Source organism: Mustela lutreola, chromosome 3 (genome assembly GCF_030435805.1).
Source record: "Mustela lutreola isolate mMusLut2 chromosome 3, mMusLut2.pri, whole genome shotgun sequence".
Lineage (NCBI taxonomy): Eukaryota > Metazoa > Chordata > Mammalia > Carnivora > Mustelidae > Mustela > Mustela lutreola.
This window is the reverse complement of record NC_081292.1, coordinates 207,209,781-207,229,530: the sequence shown is the minus strand read 5'-3', so window position 1 is coordinate 207,229,530 and position 19,750 is coordinate 207,209,781. Positions and strand designations below refer to the sequence as shown.

Here is a 19,750-nt window from a genome sequence, read left to right as displayed (position 1 = left end):
GATTGGAAAGGCCAAAATGCTGCTCAAACACCTATTTCTATTATAGTTATCTCTGAGCAGCAGGAGAGGAGCACAGGATCTCTGGGGCTTGGTCAGAGTCGTGCATCCTGGCGCTTCTGTTGTCATTCTGGTCTTCGGGCAAAACGGAGACCAAGCTGATTATTCCTTAAGCCTTGGGCTTGGGCTCACTCTTTCTTTTTCTTTCTTTCTTTCTTTCCATGAGGGGAGACTATACATGAAATAAATTGGATCAAACTATCCAGTCTTTAATCTGTTATGTTCCACAGTAATGTTAAGTTTTTTTCTTCCCAACCTCTACTTTATCTTCTTACTATCCCTTTGCCAATTAAAAGACTTCCTTTTCCAGCAGGTGCATACATGGACATTTACTCCTTTCCCATCCAGTACCGTGAGATCGGCCTATGCTGTGCATGGGCACATGTCCCCGCCCTCAGCTCACTGATAATTAGTCCAAACTCGAAAAGCCCCGAGGGATGGCCTGGTTCTGGTAACATTCAGGTGGCGGTGGTGTGGTGGGGTAGGTGGGGAAGTTCTGATTCCAGAGTTTCTCTCTTCCCATCCGTTGGTTTTCTCCTTTCGAATGGCTTAATAGGTTTGTCTTCTGCCCTAAAACTTAAGTTGGAATGAAATTTAATATGAACTTAAATTTATATTTTGAGAGGGGATATGTGTCTGCATTGGTACACACAGAGACTTATCCTCTCTTCTGTACTAAATAGTCCACCTATCCTGCGCTCTTCTTTACTGGATCTTGTTAGCAGAGGCTCAGTCAGTGGTGGCAGAAGCATGGAAAACCAAAGAGAAGGCTGACCCCATGTTTGCTCTGACTAATTCAGGGGAATGTTCAGTGAATTAAAATGGTCAGGTGGCAAGTCTCTGTGTGTTCTGTACTTTGAGTAATTATTTGATACGGCTTCACACTCTTAGATTATGTTGCTGCATGCCCATTAAAAATGAATGAGGAATGGTTTTAAACATTAGTAAATTGTTTTGGGGCAAACCTTTTCCCTGATTACTCTGCAACCTGAAAGCTTGTAACATAAGAGAAAGTTCATCAAGACATGGGAGGCTCTAGAGAAATAGACGAAGCTTTTTAGGTGCTAAAACCTTCAACTGCTTTGTAATAAAAGGTTTCACATTTTGTGATTGGGGTGCTTAAGTGAAGTCATACATTTTATGTAAAGTACAGCCTTTCCTAGTGTTTATGCGTTTTGCATTCTTATTGCTGGAAAAGTGCAAACAGCATAAATGTGGTATCTTAGTCGCCTAAAGCTTTGAATTCTGGCTCTGTCACTTGGTAGCAATGTGTTGTGAGCCTCGTTTTCTCATCTGTAAAACAGGGATTTCAAATCCCACCTCAGGGCCAGTGTTTGGGGCCGAATATGATAATGAATGAAAAGCACCCAGTGCCTAGCAGGTGTTCAGTGAAAGCTCCATTCCTCCCCTCTGCACCTTTCCTTAGGGACACACATCCTATTAGCTTCACATTTGAATGTGATCGTCCTCACCGATCATATCAGCACGTGTGGTTCAAGAAGTACATTGGCCAGCATTCCTTTCCACGCTGTGCACACACAAGTATTTTATTTTCACCTGGCGGCTGTTGTCTGCTGAATCTTCCAGCACTGCCGTTTCAGACTCTCCACTCTCTGTGAGCATTTGTTCAGAAAGTGCCAAACCTGAGGCTGGCTCGTGTGTGGCTCTTGCACAGTGGGGCCCTGCTGTGCTTCGTGGGCATCATTGCATGTCCCGCGGTTGGCTTGTTGGAATGTGACTGGATAAGTGCCGTCGATCAGTTGTTCGTCCTCATGATTGAGGTGCCCCTAGGAAACAGGGCAGCGGGCTGCCTGTGCCTGCAAGGTGTGCAGCAGCACGCCTCGTGCTGTGGGAAGAGCCTGGGGGATGTGGGCTCTGACCCAGATGCGTGGTCATTCTGCTCCCTCACCCCGATCTCCTGCTCTCTCTTGAGGACCTATAGGGGCATCCCACCTTGGAAAGGGCTGCTCCTGTTGGTTTGGGTGGTGGGGGAAGCAGAGTGCATGTGACCGTCGTAGGCCACGAAGAAGAAGGTCTTCATATTTGTAACGGCTACTGGGTGCGTTTCCGGACCGTTTCTGGTGCACAAAGCGGGTGAGCAGTGCGTGACCCGACCGAAGGATCTGGGCTGAGCAGATGATGTGAACTGCCGCGTGTTTGTACTCTCCATGCAGTTGAGTTACTTCTAGACTTGAGGAATTTCCTCTAAAGATTAGCTTCCCAGTGAAGAGTCTGCCCACGCTCTGTGGGTTTTTTCCTTCTAAAACTGGGTCCGAGGTGCCTCGTTAGCGCAGTAAGTAGCGCGTCAGTCTCATAAAACTGTGTCCGGACCCCTAGAACCCCATGGGGCCTTGGTCGTATTCTAATAAGTACAGTCATCCTTTGTTTTTGTCTCTCCTTCTTATTCTGTCTTCTGCTTTGTTTGTCCGTGTGCACTTAGAACTGGAATGTGCAGTCCTTAAAGAGGGTGAATAGTACACAATCCCTTTTTTTCCCAAAATTTTGTCTCACTCTTGCTTTTCAGTTTCTGTTTTCTTTCTTTTTGCTAAATGTGAAGTCTTCATTATTCTCCATGTGTGATTTGAGGGCCCTGGCTGTCATCCAAATGAAATGAGGGCTGGAGATGAAAATTAAAACTCGGGAGCATCCTGTTCCTATCATTTTTGAATTTACGTATATTTGTTCTCATTTTTTAATTTTATGGTTCCCTGCAGCCCATCTCTTCGTTCTTAAAAATGACCTCGGGTATTGGGAGGCCCCTAGGACTTCTCGTTCATCAGATCTGCACTCTTGAAACTCTCCTTAGCCTCTCTTTACTTGTGAGTGTGGATTCCCGAAACGCGCATGGAGAGGTTCAGGGACCGTTCCCAGAGAAACTGCACATCTTCTCTTCCCCGTTCCTTTGACAGTACTTAGAGTTCAGCCGGATTCGAAATCAGATGTGACTGTTCTCTAGAATTAATAATGGGGTCACTGATTGGGAATTTTACAACTGTATTTGGCTTTTGCCCACAAGATGCAGACCCTCTTTTATATCACTGGTCGGTGATAAGCAGGACCGCAGGAGAAATCTCTCTGCCGTGGTTCCTCGGCGTCTCTTGTATGCCACAGTGCCTCTTTCCCGGCTGGTGGCTTCTTTCTCCCTCCTCCTCCCATCCTTCAGTTTTGGATGAAAGTTTGAAAACTTGGTGAAACATCGAATTATTGGTTGAAAAAGTATCTGGAACCAAGGAAAGTATTCTGCCAAAGAACAACAGCAGATTTCGTGAGATGAAAATCCCCTTCCCTTGTCTCAGACAGTGACGTATCCAGAAGACGTGCTTCCCTTATTCCCGGTGTGAGGGTGTGTGCGCATGATGGGGTTTGCATTTGGATCGGGTGGCCTGACTTCAAATCCTGCGTAAACTCGGACTGTTTTCTTCATCTGTTAAATAATATTTGATAAAACGGCTGCGAGGGTTCAATGAGGTAATGGGGTAGAAAGCACTTACTTAACACATAATAAGGTCCCAGAAACATGAACTCTGTAATTATTTGGTGGATTCACAACTGAATGGCTGAAGCCCATTGCTTCGCTTCGCAGTGCTGTGTTTTGAAGAACTTAAATGTCATCACATATTACATAGAACCAAGAGAAGCTTCATACACAGACTGTATTGTCTTTCCTCGGCTCGTGGAATGTATTGTTGAATGTACTTTGCGTATTCACTGTTGTTTGAAAAGAACCCGGTTTAATTCGGTGATTTTGGTTAGAGCTGGGCTTCCTCCTGAAGGAAGAAAGGAAGATGCAGCTTCGGTTACTATTTCACTAAAACGAAACAGAAACTGTGGGGGTGGAGAAGGAGAACCGGGCTGGATTTGAAAGCAGAATTAACAATATGTGACGATTTGACTCTTTTCTCCTCCTTAGATCTTTTAGAGAAGTCCCGAGTTGTGAAGCAGCCGCGAGGTGAAAGGAACTTCCATGTGTTCTACCAGCTGCTCTCTGGCGCCTCTGAAGAGCTCCTCAGTACGTGCCTGTGTCTGCGCTTTAACCGCTCAGTGTCACAGCATTTCCCAAAGCGTTCTTCTTCATGCTCTTAAAATTGTTCCCTGCCTGTGGTTGAGGGGAAGAACATGGTCTCTTGCTTTTATCCTCCTGCCCCAGCATTTGCTGGCCATATATCCCCATACCTACCGGCTGCTTTCAGGTCTCAGATGGCTAACTCGAAGTGCTAAGAAAATGTTAGGGAGGTAAGGGGGAGGGAATCCGAAATTTAAACAGTAAAATGGAAGCATGTAATTGTTCCACTCAGGAAGAGGAAATTAGCAGGGAGTAGTAGGTGAGAACAATTATTTTAAAAAAAAAATTTGCTCGGTGAAAATAAAATGTAGTGGGAACACTTTTGTAATTGATAAAAGAGTTAAAAATCTGACCTTTGGCTCTTTTAGGGAATTAATTTAAGGCTATCAGAGTAGTATCCAGTAAGCTTATTGCTAAGTGTTAAGCGTTTTGGACAAATAGTCCCAATGAGAACTATGGGAAGTAAATGACATTTGGGGAAGTATCATCCTCACTAACGAAGAACAAGCATCAGCTGAAATAGCACTGCTGCGTTTGCTGTGTACATGTTAGCAAAAGTCATGGCACAGGACAAAACTGGCCAAGTTGTCGGGTCCTGGGCTGCTTACAGCTTGTGGGTGTCGCTTCAAAGTGAGGACTTGTTCCTGGGATGAGGTAGCAATCCAAAATAAGTCACGAAGTGATCTGAGCCCACTGCCCAGGCACACCATTTTTTGGATAGATCCTAATGAAGTAATTCAGAAGAATCCAGAGAACAGAGGGCTGTGACTGCCCTCCTGCCCAGTGACATGGGGACCCCTAGGTAGACATCATATGTTATAATAAAATAGTGCATTGAAGATGTTTAAATTCTAAAAATATGGAAGGGGTCTTACTATATGAATAAATGTAAGAAAAGCAATTTAAAATATGCACAACAGTGGAAAAAGTAAACTTTAGAAAAATGCTATTAGTATTTGGGTATCAATTTTTGTTCTTTGATTGAGTACCCAATACAAAAGTCCTTTTATCTGGAGGTTTTAAGGAACGGGATATTAAAGATGCTTCGATTTACTGAAGTAACTTATCAACTTATATGTGTGATTTAATAGATAAACTTACACTCGAGAGGGATTTCAGCAGATATAACTACCTGAGTTTGGACTCGGCCAAAGTTAATGGAGTGGATGATGCAGCAAATTTCAGAACCGTCAGGGTAAGCAAGACACAAGCCTTTCATTACTCTTTAAAATGGGGGCACTGCGCATTGTTCATTTGAAATTGGTAACAATTCTGAGTTTTCTCAGAGGGCTAACTCATGCACCCAAAGGTTTTAGAATTGTACAAGAATTTCTTGTATTCTTATTAAAATCATACAATACTGTGAAGGCCCACACTTTCCTAGAGCTTGTGTATTATCCTCTTTTAATGCTGTATTTAAATCCAATGTTTTCATAGCCATAGCTTAGTATTTAATGTTCAACTGTGAAAATTGTCCTAGAAAGCATTAAATCAATATTGTTTTTGAGAAAGAAAGTCATGTTTGTATGTGCTTTTCCAAAAATCATATGTAAGCCAGAATGATTGACATTTTGTGTTCATTAGAAAATCAATTATCTTTTTTTAAAGTATGTATTTATTTGACAGAGACAGAGAGATCACAAGTAGGCAGAGAGGCAGGCAGAGAGAAAGGGGGAAGGAGGCTCCCTGCTGAGCGGAAGAGTCCAATGTGGGGCTCGATCCCAGGACCCTGAGATCATGACCTGAGCTGAAGGCAGAGGCTTAACCCACTGAGCCACCCAGGCACCCCGAAAATCAATTAATCTTTTTTTTTTTTTTAAGACGTTATTTATTTGTTTAACAGGCAGAGATCACAAGTAGGCAGAGAGGCAGACAGAGAGAAAGGAGGAAGCAGGGTCCCTGCTGAGCAGAGAGCCTGATGTGGGGCTCGATCCCAGGACCCTGGGATCATGACCTGAGCCAAAGGCAGAGGCTTTAACCCACTACGCCACCCAGGCGCCCCATCAATTATCTTAAACACTATCCTAACTTCCATGTTTATGTGGCACTTGGAAAATTGCTCCTAGTAGGACATGCTGTAGTAACTGTACTGTACTTCTCAGTGGGACAGCTGTGGTGGTGAGGAGGCGGGGGAGGAGGTCAGATCAGCTGGAACAGGACTGGCATCAGTTCGTCTTCAAGGCTGAGTGAAAATGACATGCGGTTCTTTCCTGCTCTATTATTGTATATGTTTGAAATTTTCCATGAGAAAAAGCTCACATGACTCCCATCTCTAGGTAGACTCGTCACAAACAAAACAAGAAAGCTGGGCTATTCTCAAAAAAAAAGTATTTCCTTGAGAGTGTAATTTGTTAAAACTCTGTAAACATCCTCGTGTGGGAAGCCTGTTCATTTGGGGGCATGATTTAAGAGTTGGGTTCAAGTCCAGTTGTGTAATGCTTTGCCTGGCAAATCATTGGCACTCAGTCAAAGTTTATGACCAATGGAATGTTCCTTGTTACCTGTAATGCCTTGGGTCAGGCACTTCACCTTTGCAAACCAGTTTTTCTTGGGTGAAGTAAACGAGGAGGGTTTTATGTAGGAGGTTATAAAAAAGCTTTATGTTTGGTTTCCTTTCTAGCATCAGAACCCAGTATAAATTCACTTTTTTTTTTTTTTTTAAGATTCCACCCATTTATTTGACCGACAGAGATCCCAAGTAGGCAGAGAGGCAGGCAGAGAGAGAGGAGGAAGCAGGCTTCCCGCTGAGCAGAGAGCCCGATGCGAGGCTGGATCCCAGGACCCTGAGATCATGAGCCGAGCTGAAGGCAGAGGCTTAGCCCACTGAGCCACCCAGGCACCTCAGAACCCAGTATAAAGAAGGACATACGTACATGCATACACATGTGAGTGTGCTTACACACACACTCGCACACTCGCACACTGAGCTGCTGCAGATGAAATGGAATAAAATTCAAGGCCCAGCTCTCAGCCTCCTCTTCCCTGTTTTCCTCTTTGCACCCCTGTACCCCCTTGCCAGAGCCTGCAGATTTCCCCGGGGATCTTTGAATCACATCGTGAAATCACTGAACAGGTTAGAGCTCCACACTGGTGCTACATCAGGTCCATTAATAGGTTTGCCTTTTGGAGAGCTTCGCCTCCGACACTTGGTCTTTTCACTGTTGTTTTTTTCAGAAATGAATGTTATCAGATTCAGTAAAAATAATAATAATAATAATGATAAAAGAATGACAGAAAGAAAACTGCTGTTTTTCTTCCCGCCCCCCCACCAGAATGCCATGCAGATTGTGGGTTTTATGGATCACGAGGCCGAGTCTGTCTTGGAGGTGGTGGCTGCGGTGTTGAAACTGGGGAACATCGAGTTCAAGCCCGAATCTCGAGTGAATGGTTTAGATGAAAGCAAAATCAAAGACAAAAATGGTAAGTCAATGGAGCTCAGCCTTGTTTAGCAAACTTGCTTTGAACTTCTGCCCAATTTTTAATCTCGAAAGTAAAACTTGTTTCTCATGGGTTCGAAAACACTTTCCAGTGAAACTGAACAGAATTGTAATTAAAGCTGAGTGTCGGGCGCCTGGGTGGCTCAGTGGGTTAAGCCACTGCCTTCGGCTCAGGTCATGATCTCAGGGTCCTGGGATCGAGTCCCGCATCAGGCTCTAGGCTCAGCAGGGAGCCTGCTTCCTCCTTTCTCTCTCTCTGTCTGCCTCTCTGCCTACTTGTGATCTGTCTGTCAAATAAATAAATAAAATCTTTAAAAAAAAAAGCTGAGTGTCAAGTCTTTCGAGTTATAGATGTTATACTGTTTGATTTGAATGTGATTTAGAAAGAACCCGAGCAGCACACAGACAGTCACCTCTTATGTCTCTCCCCCACAGAGTTAAAGGAAATCTGTGAGCTGACCGGCATTGATCAGTCTGTTCTAGAACGAGCATTCAGTTTCCGAACGGTGGAGGCCAAGCAGGAGAAGGTTTCGACTACACTGAACGTGGCTCAGGTGGGTAAAGCATAACACCCAGAAGTGAGTTTTTTAAAAGCCTGTCATTTTATTTAAATAAAGTCAAAGATTTGATTTTGCAGGCTGATACGTGAGCTGTCATACGGTTGAAGGCACTGTTCTGAGCACTGGGGCACGGCGGCAAACTGAGCTGATAAGGATCCCTGCCCTCATGGAGCTTAAAAGTTTGGCAGGAGAAAGACTCAGATGGGCCAGTCGACCTGGTCAGTGACTAAAGTTATAGCGCAGCCTCGCTGCCAGCAAGGAGAAACCTAGAGCCCTGGAAGGGAGACCCACAGTGCTGGGGCAGGGCAGTCGGGTGTGAGTGAGCTGGGAAAGGCTGCCACTGGCATGGCCTGCCTTGTGTTTCTAAGGGTCCTTCGGGCTGCAGTGTGGCGAGAGGGTATGGGGAGGAGGGGCCCAAGCAGGGTATCTTAGTTTGGGCCACTGCAATAGGACACCGTAGTCTGGGTGGCTTAAACGAAAAAGCCTGGCCTTAAGGCTTTAAGTGGCTTTAAGTGGCCTTAAGCCTGTTTATTCCTCATAGTTCCAGAGGCCAGAATTCTGAGGTTAGGTGGCCAACTTGGCAGCATTCTCCTTGAGGGCCACCGTCCTGGTTGATAGACATTCTTGCTGTATCATGTTCACACGGCTGGGGTGGACGGAGGGAGAACGCGTGCGGGTATCCCCATCCCCTTGTAAGGAACACTGATCCCGTCACGGGCACTCTCCCCTCATGACCTCATCTGATATCCAAACCGGACAGTCTCCTAAAGGCTCCATGCCCAGATACCATCCCACTGGAGATGAGGGCTTGAGCATAGCAGTGGGGGAGGGTGGAGGGACCACACATACATGCCGTTCGTGGTACTGGAGAGCTCCGAGGAACGTGTGCTAACCCAGAAGTGATGGTGGCTTAACCAGGACGTCGCGGTGGAGTGAGAAGCAGTCTCGCCTGGGTATCGTTCGAAGGTGGAGGCCACAAGATGTGCCGCCGGCGTGACTGGCGGTGTGGGAGAAAGAGAGGAGTCAAGGAGGGCTCCCAGCACTTTTCTCCCAAGCAACTAGGGAAATAGAATCGCCATCCGCTGATTGGAAGAGCGCCATGGGGGAAGCCAGTGTAGCTGAATGGCCAACTTGGCGTCGCTGCCTGCCTTCTTGTCTACTGTCCATCTGAAGCCAGGGAAGTCTAAGACCCCAGTCTGAGTGGCTTATTTCTTCGGTCCTTTGGTTCAGGTTAGGTGGACAGAGGGACGGACGGATGGAGGCATGTGTGGATGTTATTACCCAGGCAACTTCTGGAACCCTTTGTTCTGTGGCTTAGACATGTTCCCACTGGCTAATGCTGGTCTGGACTGGAATTAAAGACTAGTTTGGGACTGTTCCCACAGAGCTCTACTTTATTCTCATCCCATGGTCCACCTGTGTTCTCCTCCTCGTTGTAAGTGGCCTTAAGCATCCGTAAGAGAGTAGGTGGCTTTACTCTCTGTCTTGGCTGCTCTGCATGGGTCTCTGCTGCTGACCCAAGGATGCCTGTGTCTGTAGCTCTCTTTCAGTGTTGATTTCTTATTTTAGGTGAACTGTTCTGACTATGAAAAATACTGTATCTTCATGTATATGTAACTTTTCTAGCTATAACTCTTGTGCCACCTTCTTTGTAAGTTACTACTTCTGCTGTCCTGTCTGTCCAGAGCAGCTTACTAATGCAGTCAGATGGTGAGCGACTAACTACATCAAGAAAAATTGGTTGAATGTCCTCAGCACAGGCCCCTCTGTAGACCATTAGCAGGAGCGTGAGGGATGAAAGGAGACTTCACAGAGAAGATGGTTTCTGAGCCAGACTTCAAGGATTTAGATGTATCAAGAATGGGCAAGACTGCATTTCAAGAAAAAAACATTGAGAAAAGGAGGCCACATCCAGGGGAGGGTCGGCCAGGCTCAGCTGTAGTCAGACTTGTGAAATAGGTTCAGAGCAACATGGCTGGAAAGGTTGAGTGTGGAGGCGGTTCTCAAACTTGGGTGCCCATCAGCACCTCCTGGAGGGTCCTACAGCCATGCCTCGGAAGCTCTGGGTTCAGCAGGTCTGCGGTAGGACTGAAGAATGTCTCACAGTTCCCATGCTGCTGCTGCTGCTGCTACTGCTGGTACGGGGACCACGTTTTGAGGGTGTTTTGAGGGTCACACTGAGTTTGGACATTTTCAGTGCCAGAGTGGGGATTGTTGAGTATAGGCTGTTGCAGAGAGAAGATGCCTGCTGTGTGTAAGAGAGCCCTTTCAGAATATCTACATAGATGCGGAATCTGTACACATATATGTTGTGTTTTTACTGTATGTTTTACTCTTGCCTTTTAATCATCCTGTGCCCAGACTTACCAGCTGGAGTCATCTTGCTTCCCTGGGTTAAATTTTGCCACATTCTTAACCTTTGGCATAAAAGAATTTGGCTTAAGATCCTTGATTTTTCAGCTCCTCATTCAAGTTCTTTTTTTCTTAATTTTTTAATGTATTAGGGTTCTACCAATCTAAAAGGTTTCAATTCTGGTAAGAAGTAATTCGTTTTATTAACATTTCCTCATAGCTTTGATTTGTGGGCCCCGTTATCATGTTTATTGCCTCATTCCTCATTCTCCCCAAGGCATTTTGATCTTTCCTCAGATACAGCAAATAATATGAAATGATAGAAACTGAAGATGGGCTGTCATGCAGCTTCTGCCTCATCCTCCCTCCCTGGCTTCCATGGCCCTCGGCCCTCGGTGATCTGACCCTGCACAGTTGATCTCAGTTCATTCCTTGCTGAGTTCTCTAAATGCCATTCTTATTTTTACCCGTGCCTTTGCTCCTACTTCTCCCTTACCCATATGCCATGGCTAATTCTTCCCTGCCTGTCTGAATGGTCCATCCAGTTCCACCTCCTCCAGGAAGCCTTCCTAGATCTCATTGGCCCCCTTTTTTTCCCTTCTCTGAATTCTTTTTCTCCGGCTCTTGGACACTTGCTCTCTGATTGTTTCTCCCATTTTGGTTTGACCTCCACCGCCCTGCCCTGAACCCCTAGAGGTTTGGCCACATGGCCATATATCTGTGTATCTCCTTCTTCTGGGCCAAAGACTACGAGCAGGCATCTCCAAAGCCCATTCCACTGGGCATCTTTCTTAGTGAGCTTCACGCAGCTGCAGAAACGTGTGGTCTCATACTGTGCTTAGAATCGAGATGGTGAATCGTTGCACTTGGTGTCTTCCTTAGTTCTACCTACCTCGGTAGTGATCCTTACATGAAAATAAACATTTCTTCCCCTACCTTGGAGGACATTATTGTGGAAATGAGGGGGCATGAGTCAGACTTAGGACATCAGTCTGGGCAGATAGGCAGTTCAGGGGGCCTGGGAGAGCTCATGGGCATATTGTCCTTGAGGAAGGGGTAGTTTTGTTGTTGTGGTTCTGTTTCATTTTGCTTGCTTTTTAAAATTTGAATTTGAGCACCTTTAAGGTGGAACGCATCTTTCAATGCCTGTGCATCCTGCTGCTCCCCACTCATTGCTATCAGGCAATCCCTGGAAACATTTGAGTTTGGGACTTCAGGAATAAATGATTTGTTTGAAGGAAGCAAAGAAGATTAATATACTGGCGGTGAATACACTTGGAAAAATAGAGAAGTATGCCAGAACAAGTCGTCACTGTTAGTTCAATTGCATGTTGAGCTGGGAGGTTGTTGGAAGCAGATAGCATACCACTAAAAAGCCGGATGCCATTATAATGGCATGGTGTTTGCGAATAGATGATATTTGGAGATGATGTGGTGTTTTGAGGTGACTGGGATCAACAAGAAGAAAGCAGAAAGGATGAAAGACAGTTTCATGGGCTCATGAGTGGGAAAGGAATAGGAGGCTCCAGAAATGATGACGAAATACATGTTCAGACTTGCTGTGTGCCAGGCACTGTTCTATGCACGTGCATGGCCTGTTTTAAGAAAGTAAACCCTAGAAGGAAGGAGCGTAGATAAAAAGTATTTGTCTAAAGCTAGGCTCCTTTCTCTATTTCAGCATTTCCATGCATTTTCTGCAGTGGGATCATTAACCTCCATCACCCTCCAAGATAATGCAGGCCATTTGAGTTCTTTGTGCCAACTTCTGGGTGGATTTTCTAGCTCTCGTTGGAGTGGCTGCCTGAGATGTAGAGAGAAAGATTTGGGATAGCATGGAAGTGTCAGATGAAAGAAAAAGGTGCTCCAAAGTTGCTGTACATTGCCAGCGTGGTGACTGTGTGATTAAAGTTGTTACTTCTTTAGAAAGAAACATGGAAAAGAACTTCCTATAACCTAATTCTTTATAAAATACAAGTGTAATGGTTTACTTTCATAGTAATGCCCACATTTCTCCTCCTAAGCAGTTAAATGCACACACAGGGCCCGAGCATCAGGAACAGCAGCTCTGCTCCCCCGAGGCTGCTGGCACTCGTGTGCAGTCCTCCCCAGGAGCACTGCGTCACACAGCTCTCGTTGGCCCATGATTGCCGCACCCACGTGGCACCCGATACGTTTAGGGGCTCTTGGGTTCGCCCCGGCAGGCCTCCCTTCTCCAGTGTGTGCACCCTAGGCCCGGCTCAGCGAGACTCGGTCATCCGCCTCTTCTTTGTCAAGTACCTCTGAACAGCTTCAAATAAATAAATAAGCAAATAAAAACCTTTGAATTTTACTTTATCCAGCATATTGTCCAACAGCACATTGGGACATTAGTTGTTACGGAATATTGTTTCTTCGATGTTCAGAAGGTTCAGTGAAGGAAAACATTTAGAGATCACCTTGGTCAGAATCATTTTTACGTTTTTTCTTTGAGTTACTTTCCCATGTTTACGGGTTAAAAAGGTAGAGTCTTCATATAAAATGCACAGTTTCTTATTTTCATAAAACATAAGCATTTTCCATTTTATTACCTAATTTTCGTAATGATCATTCTGTGGTGACTGTGTGACTCCCCTTTCAGTGGCGCTCATTTATTTATTTTACTGTCCTTTTGTGGGACTTCTAAATTGCCTCTGATTTTCCTCTCTTTTGTAATACTGAGTTGGATATCTTTCTGGAGAAAGTGTTTGCAATATTTTGAATTAGTTTCCTGGGATGCAAAAAAGCATAATAATTGGGTATAAATAATTTGCCCAATTCTCTTAATGGTTTGACTGTTCAGAGTATAATGAAGACTGGCTCTGAAAACCCATTTCAGATAAAAGAGCTTTGAATATTTAAAAAATACCTTTATTATCTTATTGAAATTGAGCATTGTGACAGTTGTGGTTGCTGAGTTTTTCTTTTTCTTTCTTCTTCTTTTTTTTTAATAGGCATATTACGCTCGTGATGCTCTGGCTAAAAACCTTTACAGCAGATTGTTTTCCTGGTTGGTAAATCGAATCAATGAAAGCATTAAGGTACTGAGTTTCAATCACTGGATAAATCAGCTGTCGTAAATGGTATTTAGAGTGTAAGCAGTAAGTTAAAGATACTTTAATTTTATAGTCAGATAATTGATTACAACTTACAAAGGTTGTTCCTTAAGAAGAATTTACCTTGCATAGAATTGTAATTTGTCAGGATTCTGTTTACTTTGTTTTGCCATTGTGTCCTAAGAAGTCTCACCCGCCAGTGGTCTAATGGTCTTGCAGAGTTATTCAGAGAATATGCCAGGTTTTGGTTGTCGTTCATCTAACTAGCTATGTGTACTTGGCTGAAAGCCCACTAGACCTCTCTAGCTGCTGATGCGTTCTTCAAGAGAGTGAGGGGATTGGAGTACTGGGATTTTGAAAGGCCCTGCCTATAGCATAACCCTGAGTGAGCTTTTATTATATTAAAACATTACTAATACCATCTTTAAATTAAGTCACCCATTTAAATTTCTGTATCATTTCATACCAGTGTTCTCCTACATTAAAAAAAAAAAAAACTACACTAAATTATAGTTATTCTCCTAGTTGTGAAATGTAATTAACTTACAATATTCCTTAGTATGCTTTTAGTGTTCTGTTTTAGGCCTAAATTAACCCATCAATTTTAAACTATTTTTTAAGGCACAGACCAAAGTGAGAAAGAAGGTCATGGGTGTTTTGGACATTTATGGCTTTGAAATTTTTGAGGTAAGCTTTTTTTCTAGCTTTTGTATTATCTTTTTTAATGCAGAACAGTTGGAAGTTAAATTGTCTATTCTACAGACAGCATTTAATATAATTATATCTACAAAGAAAGCTTTTTGCAGGTGTAACAAAGTGTGTGTGTGTGTGTGTGTGTGTGTGTGTGTGTGTGTGTTTTGAATGCTGAGAGCCAGCATTTTGGAGAGAGTGCTGTCAGAGAAAGAACTCCTGGTATCAGTATTTGACTTTTGTAATTGCAAATCCAGAATTCTCACTGCGAAATTGCCAACAAGGCATGTGGACATTGTGCTTGTAGTCATTCGTTCATTTGTAAGAAGGGGAGCAAGATGGTTCCCTGAGATAGCGTGGAGCTGAAGAGTTGGAAGCTGGCCGCGGCCTGGCCGGAGCTGGTCACTCCATCTCGGCTGGACTCAGACAGAGAGGGGCTGGACTGGGTGATTTGTTGGGTCTCATCCAGCTGCGATCTTTCAACATGAGTCTGTTGTAAAGGTTGAAAGAATTTCTGTGGAAGTTCATAATGAATTTTTTTAAAAGACTCCATGCCTATTACAGATTAAGTATTGAAACATTATATACTTATATTGGAATTTCCTATTTATCCTCTTGCTAACTTTGACGTTCAGAAGCCATTATAAGGACTTTTTATTTTTGCCGCCTCCCTCATTTTAAGGACCTTTTAAAGCACTTACTCTTGCTTTTGGAGTGGTATTTTAGTCTGGTTTGGTAAAATAAGAAGTAGATTAAGCTCCTCCTTTCTTTATTCTCTCTATAAGTAATAATTTGTGAATTCCTTTAAATAAGCAGTCCATGCCCAGAATGACCACCCAAAGCCTTCATATGTTTCGAATTATTAGGTTCACAGAATAGGGAGAAAAAAAATCAGCCATTTCCTGTGCTAAGCTCGGCCTTTCTAGCAAATGTCTTTTTCTTACAACATTTATTTCTGTGATCGTACCTTCTCCCTGCTTGACCACAGTCTGTAGTGAGTACAGTGCTACCTGTGTGTAAGCATTGTGGTTAAGTGGTGCGTATGTCATCTGATTTAATTTTCACCAAAATGTCATGAAATCTTTGCAGTTATTCCTGTTTTATAGGTGGGGAGGTGAGGCTCTGAAGGTCAAATAGCTATCCCAAAGTTACATAGCCACCAAAGGGCAAACTCAGGACCTCCCACAGGGCACTTTTCTCCCCAGACTCACAGGGCCCCCAGTACCTGGAAATAGGGAGAAACCCCAAATGTGGTAAGTTCCTGGTGCCCTGTGTTTCTGTGCCCTTGTCATCATTCCGAGCTGGCCAGCATGGGGAGCCCCCCTGGGGTTGGGTGGTGTGCTCACGGCCCCATGTGGGACATCGGTGCCGTGTGCTGGCTGCTGCCCCCCACCCCGTCCTGGCCCTCGAAGATGCTCTTCAGTATAGTGTCTGCTGGTATGGGCACCCCTTCAGCAGACTCTGCTCAGGAGAGCTCCTGGGCTCTTGCTGTAGAGAAGAATTTGAGGTTTGTGAGTTAGAATTGCTTGCATATACTCAGAACTATCCTCAAATAGAAAAAAAATGTTTTCTAAAAAAGAAACCCTCAAAACAGAAATTTGAACCAAGACCAAATCTAACCAGTCATGCCTATAGCTGATCTTATGATGCCTCTAAAATTGTGAGAAATTAATTTTCCTTGTCCATGCAGTAAATGCTTTGATTTTTTCCCCCGAGTTCCTTTAGAGAACTAAGATTTGTCTTTCACTGTAACTAGTTGTTCTTTTCCTTTTTCTGTCTAAACCTCAGATTAATCTTCCAAATACCTTTATTATTAATAATCTGCTTGATGATTTATTTTATAAGTCAATTTACTTGGGATAAATCAGAATACAGATTTGGTTGCGCTCTTCTAGATACTTTTACCTGCTTTTTGATATAGAATTAGAGAGGCTTTTTTTTTTTTTGTTTGTTTGTTAATAAACTGTATTCACATGCACACCCCAGGTGCCATCCTACGTTTTCCTGGCTTCTCAGCAAAATTAGAACTCAGGGAAACATCAGAAAGTCTGTCATACAGAACATGAGGGAGTCGGTAATTAAAGACTTAAAAGAGGCGCTGGGTGGCTCAGTTGGTTAAGTAACTGCTTTCGGCTCAGGTCATGGTCCCAGGGTCCCAGGATGACGTCCCACGTCAGTCTCCCAGCTCTGCGGGGTGTCTGCTTCTGCCTCTGACCCTCCCCCTCTCATGCTTTCTCTCACTGTCTCTCTCTCAAATAAATAAATAAAATATTTTCTTAAAAAATAAGGACTTAAAAGTACCAGAAGCTGAAGTTAGAAGCCCAGGGTCTGACTTGGGAAGAAGTCTTTCAAATCCTCATCAGTACACAAATGAAAATTTCTATGATGTTGTCTACCCAAGTGAAAAGAAACTGAGGGAATAGAGAGAATCCTGCATTTGTTTTTCCATGAAACTTGACTACAGGAATTAAGGGTTCTGTCTTTTAGAACACCCCGGGCGTCACTTTAAAAATTGGACCATGAAGGTTCAGAAAAAAATTGTTTTAATGTTTCTCATTCTGGCTCATGACCCCATTGACAGTTGCCATGAAAACGTTTTTCAGCTGAGCTGGTGGAAACCTTTCATTCATTTTGGTCCGTCTCTAAATGGAATAGAGAAACTGATGCATTAGACCATGGAATGATGACCCATGGATTTGACTGCGAAGCATTTCAGGGCCAGCTGCATGAATAACCCTGCCTTGCTGGCCGCATGTGATCTGCTGTCAGTTTGGGAAACAGATTAGTGGAACACACTGATACCAAAAATAGAGGAAGGGAGTTAAAAATGCATAGAGAAGAAAAATCTAGCTAAAATCCTCGTCGAACGGAAGTCCAGTTTTGCAAGGGAGGAGAGTGCTGTAATCCAGACACTCCAATTCCACATAATTAAATTTGTATGTTCTTATAACTGATCTCAGAAACATTTATAGCCTCACTGTGAAACAACAGATGAAAAAATTCAGTGAAATTCAAAACAAAGTTGAGCCATTGAGATTGATTCAGCTTTTTCAAAGTGCTTATCTGGGAAGTACTAAACATGGCAGGTAGTTTGCTGGGAAAATCTAAGAAATTATTAATGTGCTGTGGACCAAAGCAGAAGAGCAGGCTGGATCTCTCACTTTCACACAGTCGAGCTGGCTTTGAGCAGGCAAAGCGCTGGTTACTCTGAGTCAGGCAGCCGTATTCATCTTGTCCGCGTGAGCCTCACTGGAAGGGACCCATCTACAGTAAGAATAGGAGAGGCTGCGTGCGATGATTGTTCCAGAAAAAAGCACCTGGGAGACAAGTGAGAGTCAGTGTAGCCTGGTAAGTCCGTCTCTTGATCATGAGATTTGTTTTCTAAATTGTTTTTAAAAGAAAATTGATTCTGGTTATAGGCAATACCTTCTGTTCCAGCTTTTCTCCTTTAATTTTGTTCTTAATATGCCAGAGAACTTAATGAGGAAAGGGAATTTTTAAAGTACGTTTTGGAATGGAAATGATAGGGAGTAATATGGTTCATAATATGTATGTGTATATCGCTACTCTTGCTTTTTAACTTTTTAAATCAAAGCTTATTTTATATTAAGAGCACAATAATGCTGTTTTTCTTAAAATTTATCATATATGAATATGTACTGGTAAGAAAACTCTCATGTATTTAAAGAGTGCAAGACTTAAGTATCCACCTGTCTTAGAGAGCATAAGGTATCACTAGCCTCCTCTGTTGCTGAGAAAATACTGATCTGTTAGTAACTGGCCATTATTTCTGACCCATTTTTCAAAATCCTTCCAAGCGGAAAGTTCAAGAGAATATATACTAGTTGTGACCCTCACTGGGATTATGATTTCTGTTTGTTTGATGTGGAAAGAAGGTGGACTCAAACTCAGGAATTCTTGAAAGAAGCCCTAGATTTTAAAGTTTCGGTCTATTATTTTACTTCTTAATCTGGCAAGCTCTTCCCAGTCCAGTCTGCAGCGGGTGAATGTAACATAGAACAGCATGGAACCTAGACACCTTGCTGCGCACCTGTTTTCCCTAGAGCAGTCTCGTGAGGGTGGCGACGGTTCTAGATTTCACACAGGGAGATTGTATGAGGGAAAATTCTGGATATGCTTGTTCAAAGATGTTCCCCGAAGTTTTAGTTTTATCATAGCCTCCGCCTTTAGGGCTAAATAGGAGTCAGACAGTAGAGACACGTCCCATGCATGGGGCATGGCTAGAACACTGGGGAGAGAGTGGGGAGGTGAGTCGGTCAAGCTCCTGTGCATTTCCTCCCGAGAGACTGACCTGTGGGGGACAGCGCCCGGCTCAGCGATCACTGCCACCCACAGTTCTCGACACAAAAGTATCCAAATAGTGCATTGCTTTGGGGCCTTTAGATTCACAGGGTGGTTCCTAGACCCAGTTTGGCTATTTTCTAAGGGGGGAAGGACCCCGATGGAAAAGCCGGTGATACTTCGTGCCTGTGTACCTGAAGGTGTCTTCTGGACCTGTGCAAGTTAGAGCTACACAAACTGGTACCGGGCTGTTCCTTAATTGTTTGCAGATTACAAATGTTTGCATGTTATTTTTAAAGGATGTGTGAAGTCTCGTTTCCCAAAACATGAGGGCGATGTCAACAGCGTGAGCATAGACCCTGAGAAGTGGGGCTGCCTTCACGGGTGGCAGTGGTGCTTGCTCTGGTGATTCCCGACATGCTTTGCGGGCTGCAAGGTGTGTTTGCAGTTGATGCGGAGATCTTTCCGAGGGGAGGTCAGCCGGTTTCTGCCTTGATGATTGTGCTATTCTGTATCTTGTTGCTGTTCTTTAGACAGCCGGGTGAGGTAGGAGAGGCACGTTTTCTTCTTAGGCCGTCTCTGGAACGTTCTCTCCTTAACCACATGGTTTATGTTTGGCAGCAGACCTTGCAGGGACAGCCCCGGGTGGGTTGCCGTGGTGAGAAAGAGGAGGTGCTTTTGGATTTTGCAGGATCTCTTCACTCTTTTTGTGACCTACCAGTTACCTCTGTCTCTGACCCTTGCAGGGGGATGTATCATTTACGGTTCCTAAAAATTTAGAATTAGAAGTGTTAGGTATGGAAGCCTTGGGACGTCACGTGAGTTCATATGAGGTATGATTTGAATCAAACTGTTTTCATCCTGCATAGCTCCCACCTAGCAGAACGACAGTTCAGAAACCGTGTGTAGGTATCGGCAGCCTGTTTTTTTGTTTTTGTTTTTGTTTTTAAGATTGGACAGGTGTCTTGATTTCAAGTTTATGCCAATAGAAACATAGCCTGATGGTAAAATCTATAATTTGCACCAGTGAATAACCATCAATAAGCATTTACTTTTAGAGGTTTATTGCAAATTAAGAACTGACTGCATTTTGTGTAATCTGTCCCTTTTTGCGCCAGAATGCAGTAAGTATGAAATGTTTGCAGTGACAGTCTCCTGCATGCGCCTGTGTTAACGGCTTCTCCAGCTGTGTGGATTTTGCAGTAAATGGCTATTGAT

The 19,750-nt window shown here is 43.8% G+C and overlaps 1 protein-coding gene across 3 annotated transcripts in view; it reads left to right on the top strand.

Moving 5' to 3' along the window:
- Positions 1-19,750, top strand: part of MYO1B (myosin IB) — a 176,285-nt gene that overhangs the window by 116,839 nt on the left and 39,696 nt on the right. For all 3 annotated transcript variants that reach the window (XM_059168555.1, XM_059168554.1, XM_059168553.1), the window contains exons 8-13: positions 3,968-4,066; positions 5,212-5,315; positions 7,393-7,540; positions 7,993-8,111; positions 13,439-13,525; positions 14,162-14,227. In XM_059168555.1, coding sequence (XP_059024538.1) covers positions 3,968-4,066; positions 5,212-5,315; positions 7,393-7,540; positions 7,993-8,111; positions 13,439-13,525; positions 14,162-14,227 — 623 coding nt within the window. The remainder of the gene's footprint in view (positions 1-3,967; positions 4,067-5,211; positions 5,316-7,392; positions 7,541-7,992; positions 8,112-13,438; positions 13,526-14,161; positions 14,228-19,750) is intronic.